Raw genomic sequence first — 10,034 nt, 5'->3', positions numbered from 1 at the left:
TATTATTTTTCTCCAACTTTGTATGGCAATAACCATTGTTGTACCCTGCCAAGGTCAGTTAGTTCTGCCTGTTTGATCAAGCTGGGAACGTTTTTTTCTGTGTTAACTTTGTGCTTAATACATATGTGAGATCAGACAACAATGGATCTGGAATAAACAAGTTTAAAGAATTTATTTGGGAACAGTTTGTTTGATGATCTTTCACTTGTGTATCTGTACAAAGGGCATATGAAACTTCTAGGCTAGGCTACTAGCTCCCACGTGAATCTGATCTTGAAGTTCTTAGAAATAAGGTTGAATAGTTTCTCATTTTTGTCAGTGTAATTCTCCTAGTTAAAATTGCTTATGTTTTTTTCTGATGTGCAAGGCTGGTTAAAAAAAGATTGGTTAAAAAAAAAAAAGTAATGCATTCTTCCAGGATTTGAAATGAGATGGTCATTTAAGTAATTCTGTGAGTTTAATTGATTTCCCTCATGAGATAATTACAGTAACAGTATCCAAACTTGAGATCCATACTGCTCACTACTGCTTGGCATATCTGTAAGAAGGGGAGTTGCCTGCTTCAAAATTCTTGTACTCTAGATAAACACACTTTGTTAGGGGAAAAAAAAAAAAGGCAGGGGAACTACCCTTGTTACACTGGAAGGGGGGATGTTAGCATTGACAGTGATGTGGCTGGTCTCTCCGTTCTCAAGCAGTTCCTTATTTAGATGCTTTTTCTGCATTTTTATTTATTTCTTTCCTTTTTTTTTTTTCCTATTGTTGATTTGAAAAATCTCCTTGATATGAGTCCCTGTCTGCCCAGAATGAACTGAGAAATATTCAAATCCAAAAATAAACCATGCATGGTATTTTTAGTATAGTTTCTAAATAGTTCCGTACTCTGATGCAAGAAATTATTCTTGAAATATAAACATCATCAGTGTTTTTACTGCTATTCATCCTAAACTTGGTGGTAAATAGCAGTGGTTTTGCATACGTTCCTAAGAACATATAAAAGACCTACTGTTATGTGCCGTGTCAACTTCTTCTGATTAGCCTGTTGCAGTACAAGTAACAAACAGATGCGCTATTCATGTATGTTGTGTACAAGAACTAACTACAGATAGGCTGCATTTTCTTCTAGAGTACCTCATTATGTAGTGACAGTCATATTCAAAAGAACAGTATTAGAGCCAGATTCTTTGACAAATATGTCTTACTGGGTATGGTTAGTGAAATATGAATAAAATACAAACTCCCTAAAGCAATACAAACACTGGGAGGAAAAACCTAGCTGCAGGGACAGGAATTCATGGCTACTTTGGTACCTATTAGTCTCCAGTACTGTAATCAACTGCAAACAACAACAACAAAAGTCACAACAGTAACAACAACAAAAAATGTTTCATCACATTTGAAGTGATGCAATAACCATGGTTCTTTCATTTGATTTTCTTTGAGTACCCACTAGTGCAACATTTTACTTGATTTGAAGGGAGTTTCATATCTTACGGGAAGTTGGCCAAGGTGCCTTGAGAGGCTAATAGAAATAAGAATGAAGCAAGCATAGGGAGGAGCAGAAGAGTAAAAAGGGAAAGCTAAAATGGAAATAGAATAATTCATGGTCTAGAAGTGCTGTAAGTACTGAGCTGTAGTGCAGTCTTATTCTCTGCACAGAACTCTTGATTACAGCAGGAAGATTAGTGTTGGACTGAGGCCAGACTCTGCCAGTGTGAATTGCAGCAATTGGGAGATAGCATAAATTAATATTGGGTATAGCAGCTTAAGTTAGGCTTTTTGAATCTCGTCTTTCCTTTGCCTAAAAATGCTATTATTATTTTTTTTTTTTTCTGGTACTGTATACATAGATAAGCAACAATGATGCATATTTCTCCTCCACGTCATTGTAAAACAGAACAAATCTGTACAATACCATACCTTACAGATCCTTTGCTATGCTATGATGTTCTTAGTACAGTACTATTGGAGATAATGACATGTACATATTCCCTCTTTGTTCTACCTATAATAGTATCCCTTATGAATATAAAGGAGCAGAGATAATGTAGTATCTTTAAAAGAAAATTCTTTGAATACTATGAAAATATAAAGCTGAATGAAATGACTCACAGTATTCATTTGTAAATACGCAAAGCTTGTTTTTAGCTGTTAAATAAGTTAAAGAAAAATTGGATCTGATAAGACTTGTGATTTTGATTGAATTGTGTGTAGTTACGTCATCTATAGCACATTAGAATGGACTTTAAAAAAAGGTACAAAAAAGCTCTTCTGCTTCTTACATTATCTGTTATGTGTGTATCCCATCATATATCACTTTTTATTCCTCTTTGCTCAAGAATATACTATAGTTATTAAAAAAAAAAAAAAGGAGAGTAATGATTAAAAAATGGCATACCAAAGAGATTGATCTATTTCAACTTGTCTCTATACTGAGATAGCCAGTGAAATTTTCAGTTTAACAGTGGTGTGAGATAATGACTAGAAAATAGAACGGAATAGAACAATTTAGCTAGAAGGGACCTTCAAAGACCATGTAGTCCAATGGCCTGACCCCTTCAGGGCTAATCAAAAATTCAAGCATATTATTGAGGGCATTGTCCAAATGCCTCTTGAACACTGACCAGTATGGAGCATCAACCACCTCACTAGGAAGTCTATTCCAGGTTTTGATCACTCTAACAGTAAAGAATTTTTTAGTAATGTCCAATCTGAACATCCCCCAGTGCAACTTTGTGCCTTTCCTGTGCATCTTGTCACTGGTTACCAGAGAGCTAACCAGGGCACCTTCCTCTCTGCTTCCCCTCCTCAGGGAGTTGCAGAGAGCATTGAGGTCACCTCTGGCATTTCCTCTTCTCCAGAATGGACAACCCAAGTGTCCTCAGCCACAGGACATGCCTTCCAGCCCTTGTGTCAATTTTGCTGCCTTCCTCTGGATGCTTTCAATTTCCCTTTTTATATTGCGGAGCCCAGAACTGCACACGATATTGAAAGTGAGGCTGCACAAACATTAAGTATAGCAGGAGGATCACCTCTTTTAACCATCTGGCTATGCTGTGCTTAATGCACCCCAAAGTGCAGTTTGCCTTCCTGGCAGCCAGGGCACGCTGCTGGCTCCTGCTGAGCCTGCTGGCACCAGCACCCTTTCTGCAGGGCTGCTCTCCAGCTGCTCAGCTCCCAGTCTGTGCCCAGGGGCAGCACCCGGCATTTCCTTTGGTGAACTTCATGCTGTTGCAGATTGCCCAGTGCTCCAATCTATCTAAATCCCACTGCAAGGCCTCTTGTCCCCCCCGAGTCAACAAGTACCCCCTAGTTCAGTACTGTCAGCAAACTTGCTATGGATGCGTTCAATACCTGCATCCATATCATTAATAAAATTTGAAGAGAACCTGCCTTAGAATTGAGCCCCGAGGAATGTGTCTGAAATGCATCTGAAACTGCAACAAAGGTAAAAGATAGGTGAGGGTTTTCTTTGGTCCAGTCTCTAGAAGTACATCAAAAAGGAATAAAAAAAACATATGTTCAGGTCTTGCTGATAGAAAGCAATACAGTACTTCAGAGAGAATGAAGTTATTGAATTCTGCAAAATTTTTTGCCCCTAGAATTAGATTTTACTGAAGTAGGAAGGATCTCTAGGTGTTTCTAATTGTAAAAACTTATACCTATGGTATCTTTCCTATTTTTATGGCATTGGACGTTTCCTTGCGACTAAATCATGTTAGTTAGATAAATATCTAACTAAGTTAGATAAATAACTATGACTAAGTCATAGTTATTTATCTAACTGTAAATTCCGTACTGTTAGAGTGATCAAAACCATCTCTGTCTTTGGTGTACTCTTGTGCCAGGTTGCTGAATAATCTGTATGTTGGTATCAGAAGTGAATTAGTAGGGTGTTTTCAAACTGCACCGAAGGGAGCACCAAAATTCGAACTGTTCCTGTGATGATGCCAGTTTCTATTGTAATGGAATGTGGGATGAGTTTAGAATACCGAATGTCTTTTGCTGTATATTGATTACAGAATTTGAAGAATTAGGATTTTTGAAAAATTGGTTAGATATAGCTGCCTTTTAAGCATTTAAGTGTTTTTGGCCTGACAATTATGAACTTGATGTTTATTTGGTTGATCCTTAGATCTCCCTTTTATAGTCATAAGTCAGCCTACTGAAAGGAATGGGATGAAGAGTTTGAGCACTAACTGCTGTAGGCAGTAGAGACAGAGGCATTGTGGATAATTTGGGTTGTACCATGCGGGATCTGAAGAGGAATAGTCGCCAGGCTCTCTAGGTTTTTCTGGACTGTGGGAAAGGTGTGGACCTATGCAATGAAAAAATGCCTTACCAGGTGCGAGCACCTTGAGGCAAGTGTCTGGAGTGAGCACCGCTCTTGGTTTGTCCCTGTTATGATCCCATCTTTCTTTTGTTTTTCTACATTAAGCAGGCATGTCTATGCTTACTCTTCATCGAGATGGTAGAATTGTAGCTGTACCATCACATATGGCCAAGCTGCATTTTTGTGGTGCTTGCTCACAGAAGGTGGGATCGGTCACTGTTTGGGTTTTCCAGACGGAGAAGGAACAGCTTGTGGTATGGGCGGAGGGCAGAGGGAGAAAAGATGTGACATCTTGTCAGGGGTGCTAAACCTCTGTGATTTTAGGTCTCCTCTACCAAATACATGATGGGATCCTATTCATGAGCTAGGACCTACTTCTTTGTGCAGATACAGAATTAGGGGTAATAGTTAAATTGGCTTCGTGTGCAAGACCGTACACGCTGCATGCGAGCAGGGGAGCGCTGGGCAGGAGCTGTGGGGGTACCTCTCTCGTGTGCCTGTGCCATCTGAGGGCTTGTGGTGAACGAATCAGCAGGACAGAGGTAGGGCCAGCTGTTTGATCTTTCTGGAAGATGCGATTTGCATTTCGTTTTCCCACTTTGGAGCCACCTTGACAACATCTTTTTCTTCCTTTAAAAAACAACAAGAAAAAAACACACAGAGAAGAAAAAAAAAGCAAAAAACAAAACAAAACAAAACAAAAAACAGAAGCCAGGTCTTGTGGCGTGGCTTTGAGCACCAAACTCCGCTAGCCAGCGTCTGCATTACTGAGCAGCGGCACACGCCTGTGGCTAACGCACAGCTCCCACACAGCCGGGCCGGGCCGGGCCGGGGGCGCGCAGTGCGGGGCGGCGGCCGCCAGGGGGCGGCGCGGAGCCGGCAGCGGCGCCATAAAGCGGCCCCGGCCCCGGCCCCGGCCCCGGCCCCGGCGGCGCGCAGAGCCGGCGGGCGGCGCCTCCGCCGAGCAACAGGGCTCGCTCCGGCAGCGGCGCCGCTGCTGGCTGCAGCTGTACAGCGGGGCAGCGGGCGCCGTGTGGTAGACAGCCGCTTCCTCCTCTGGTTTTGGGGTTTTTAATTATTGTTACCGTTATTTTTTTTTTTTATCTTTTTTTTTTTTTTTTTTGGGGGGGGGGTTTGGTAAGCGCTGCCACAAAGCGGCACGACAAGTGCAAGATGCGGGCTGCTGGCTGAGCAGCTGCTGGCTGGACGTGTCGGGGAGAAACTGCAAGGAGCGGCACTCATCCTCCCATCAGTGGAAACAGGCTCGGTACACGGATTATTTAACGTTGATTTACAAATCTACAGCAAAAGCTGGGCTCGGAAAGCCTAGTGATCACACTCATCCATTCATTCCTTCTCTCTCACACACACAAACACGCTCACGTCTTTCGTTTTTTTCCTTTCGGAAAAGACTCTTGCTTGTTGCCTTTCTGCAAATGCCTCGGTGAGAAGCGGTGTCTGTAGCTGTGCAGAATGCCCCCAGTTTAAGCTGCCTCCCTGGCTCATTCTTGGCACTCTTGTTGCACCCGGAAAGAAGGCAGAAAAATAACTCATCAACCTGTGGTGCTGACTGACCTTACACGCCTGCAGGTGTAGGTCAGTTGGCACAGCCCCCTCCTCAGGACCACTGTCACCAGATCCTTACGCTAGCAAGAGCAGCATTGCTATTTCTCTGCCTACGAACAGTAAGTATAACAGCAATTTAAAGACCTTTTTTTTGCATGACAGATAGGTATGATTTTAAAAATAGCATTGTCTCTTAATAGTCCATAGCCACCTTTTATCATATATTAATAGGTACAGCTATAAATGAGGGTTCTGTTTCAAAGGGGTGTGTGCATGTGTATTTTTGTGTGCGTTTGCATGTAGATGTTGCTTCAGTGCACCTGCAGTTGTGTTTGACACACCATATCACAGTGTTTTCACTTGAGTGAACACTGTACGTGCCTGTATCCAAATCAAATTCAGTGAGATGTTCGTTATGGTTGAAACACAATTCAGTTATAGATTAAAATGTAACATTCTTGCATCTTGTGTTTTTACAAATATATGAAAAGCTCTTTGTATAGACACATTTATTTCAATATTTCATGTAGATACATGTAGGTGTATGTTTTATGTATGTACTCAAAGATCTGAGTGCATCGTGTATTGCAGTAATTTCATTAGTGTTTATATGTATTGGTGTTTCAGAAGCATGCGTTTGTGTATGGATGCAAGTGCTTATATGGGTGGGGATTTTGTAACTCTGTCTATATATATATGACATACCCACCCACATCCCTACCAACAGAGTGGTTCAAAATCTCTGTGCATGTGATGTGGGTGTGTGTGTAATGTAGAAGTGTGAATAGTGTGGGTAGAGGAAGATTAGAATGCCGTGGTAATAGATGACACAGTTTCATTTGATCAGTGTGACCTTTTAGGAAAACAATCCAATCTTTTCCCTTTTTGTTTTGTTTATTTTTGTGTGTTTGTGCATGTGCCTCAGGTTAAGTGCTTCTTCTGCATGACCATAACCAAAGGGTGACCCATCCACTCCCTTTTGTCCTATGGGGACCTCAGAGCCAGTTTCTCAGTCTTCATCTCCTCCTCCTCCTCCTCCTCCTCTTACCACTGCTGCTGACGCCCTGGGTGCTGCTCCCAGGTTTGAGACGTTGACAGGCTGAAGAAAGGATTTGCAAAGACCTTCTCACTGTGTAAATAGAGTGATGGCTGGAATTAATTTCAACTCCCCACGTAATGATAATAAACAATAATAAGATTTCTAGGCCAAAGCATTACCAGGAACAAATTATGAGGAAAGACACTACTCGCGTTTGGTTGCGACGATGAACTAAAAACATCTGTGCAGAGCAGGTACCCTTTGATATGCATGTATTTTTCTTCACGAAGGTGGTCATGAGTCTGATCAGATCTGTGGTAGCCACGGGAGATAAATGAAAGTAAAGGGACTTAGTGGATGAAAGGACAAGGCCTCAGCTGTTCCCTGCTCCAATTTTGAGAGTTTCATCTTTTCGTATTAGCAAAACAGTAGTTTGTGTCAAACGTTCTGGACAATAAGAAAATGCAGATCTGTGGTTTTGCAGAACATAGATTCAGCATTATAACTGTATTGCCCTGCGCTGTGTCCAGTGCACTGTCCTCCAAATGCAAATGGCTTTGAACTTCCTATGCTGAAAGTTAAGTTTGCACTGTAAAGAAAAGCTTTTGTATTAAGTGATTTAAAAAAAAAAAAAAAAAAAAAAGCAGTTGCAAAATGGAGGTTGCAATGGTGAGTGCAGATAGCTCTGGGTGCAACAGCCACATGCCCTATGGATATGCAGTCCAAGCTCGGGCCCGAGAGAGGGAGCGGCTGGCACAGTCAAGAGCTGCAGCAGCTGCAGCCGTAGCAGCAGCAACGGCAGCAGTAGAAGCAGGGGCAACAGGTGGAGGTGGACCGTATCACCACTACCATCAGGAACAGAGTCGAGGTGCGTCCTCTTCTCACGGTGGGAATGCATCACGCAGCAGCCTGCCCAACCGCCAGAGTGGTAAGAGATGGAAGAAAGGGAAAAAGAGGAGTCACCACTTGGGAAGTAGGGAGTGTGGGGCCTCCTTCCCCTGTTCTGAGCTGCTGCCTCTGAGTGGTTCTGAAGAGAGAATACTGAAGGACTTGAGTGAGGAGGAAGAGGAGGATGAAGATGAGGATGAAGACGATGAGGAAGAAGGAAAGCTGTACTACGGTGCTGACTATGGGGAGGATGAGTTCTCATATTCAGACCAGCCACCTGATGATGGTGGAGGCCCTGGGGGTTACAGCTCTGTTCGCTACAGTGAGTACGAGTGTTGTGAGCGTGTGGTAATCAACGTGTCAGGACTGCGGTTTGAAACTCAACTCAAGACGTTAGCTCAATTCCCGGAAACGTTGTTGGGTGATCCAGCGAAGCGAGGCAGATACTTTGACCCTCTCAGAAATGAATACTTCTTTGATAGGAACCGGCCAAGCTTTGATGCCATACTCTACTACTACCAGAGTGGTGGTCGGCTGAAGAGGCCAGTCAATGTACCTTTTGACATCTTCACTGAGGAGGTGAAATTCTACCAGCTTGGGGAGGAGGCCATGCTCAAGTTTAGGGAGGATGAAGGGTTTGTCAAAGAGGAAGAGGACAAAGCTTTGCCGGAGAATGAGTTTAAGAGGCAGGTCTGGCTACTGTTTGAGTACCCGGAGAGCTCCAGTCCAGCCAGAGGCATTGCCATTGTCTCTGTCTTGGTCATCTTGATCTCCATCGTCATCTTTTGTCTGGAGACTTTGCCAGAGTTCAGAGACGATAAGGAATTCGTGATGTCCCTGAGCTTAGGGAAGGGGCTTTCCAATGAGTCACTTCACCTGGATGCTGGGGAGCATACCATCTTCAATGACCCTTTTTTCATTGTAGAGACAGTATGCATCATTTGGTTCTCCTTTGAGTTTACAGTGCGCTGCTTTGCATGTCCAAGCAAAGCACACTTCTTCAAGAACATCATGAACATCATAGACATTGTCTCCATCTTGCCTTACTTCATTACTCTGGGCACTGACTTGGCGCAGGAGCAGGGCAGTAATGGTCAACAGGCCATGTCTTTTGCCATCCTGAGGATCATCCGTCTGGTCAGGGTGTTTCGCATCTTCAAGCTCTCCAGGCACTCCAAGGGTTTGCAGATCCTGGGTCACACACTCAGGGCCAGCATGAGGGAACTTGGCCTCCTCATTTTTTTTCTTTTCATTGGAGTAATTTTGTTTTCCAGTGCTGTTTACTTCGCAGAAGCTGATGAGCCTGCCACCCATTTTCAAAGCATCCCAGATGCCTTTTGGTGGGCTGTAGTGACCATGACTACAGTTGGTTATGGGGACATGAAACCCATAACTGTGGGTGGGAAAATTGTTGGGTCGCTGTGTGCCATCGCGGGAGTGTTAACCATTGCTTTACCAGTGCCAGTGATTGTCTCCAATTTTAACTATTTCTACCACAGAGAGACTGAGAATGAAGAACAAACGCAGCTGATGCAAAATGCAGTCAGTTGCCCTTACCTCCCAACAAATTTACTGAAGAAATTTAGAAGTGCATCATCTTCATCCACAGAGGATAAATCAGAATATTTGGAGATGGAAGAAGGAGTTAAAGAATCTCTCTGTGTAAAGGAGAAAAAAAGTCAGGACACGGGGAATAGCAGTGAGTCAGAGAAGAAAAACTGTGTAAATTCAAATTCTGTGGAAACTGATGTGTAATTTTGAACGTTTCCAAATATATTTATGCATTAAAGAGTGCAGTGAAAATAATGAAATATGCAAACAGAAGTCCACAGCATACAGTAGTATGCCATTTAATGGTTAAATACAAATAAAAAGCGTTGCTAAACTTGTATAACATATCAAGTAAGTGATATAACTTGAGGAAGGGATTGCTAGATCTGATATAACTTGACTATATTTTTATTAGAATGCAAGTGTTTTGCACATGAGGCTGAAAAAATTATTAAAACCAAGTCAGTTTTAAAGTGGGTGCATGAACTGTCGACATCACTAATAACAGCTCTGTGGTAAAAGTTGGCATTCAGAGGTATTTACTATGTAAGAAGCAATGAAGTTTGGTAGTCATTTATCTATTTATCAGTGCTTTAATAGCAGCTACCATAAATCATTGGATACCATAGTCATTGTTTTTCAAATTTATTGTAAAAA

The 10,034-nt window shown here is 42.4% G+C and overlaps 1 protein-coding gene across 1 annotated transcript; it reads left to right on the top strand.

The window, feature by feature from the left end:
* Nucleotides 1-7,592: 7,592 nt before the first annotated feature.
* Nucleotides 7,593-9,581, top strand: KCNA4 (potassium voltage-gated channel subfamily A member 4; the record flags this gene model as incomplete). The annotated part of the gene is made up of 1 exon (XM_082760838.1): nucleotides 7,593-9,581. The coding sequence occupies one exon, from the start codon at nucleotides 7,593-7,595 to the stop codon at nucleotides 9,579-9,581; it is 1,989 nt and encodes a 662-aa protein (XP_082616964.1).
* Between the last annotated feature and the right edge of the window lie 453 nt (nucleotides 9,582-10,034).

Source organism: Aythya marila (genome assembly GCF_965140915.1).
Source record: "Aythya marila genome assembly, chromosome: 5".
Taxonomy (NCBI): Eukaryota; Metazoa; Chordata; class Aves; order Anseriformes; family Anatidae; genus Aythya; species Aythya marila.
Note: the sequence above shows the minus strand (reverse complement) of the source record. Positions and strands in the feature narration are given on the sequence as shown.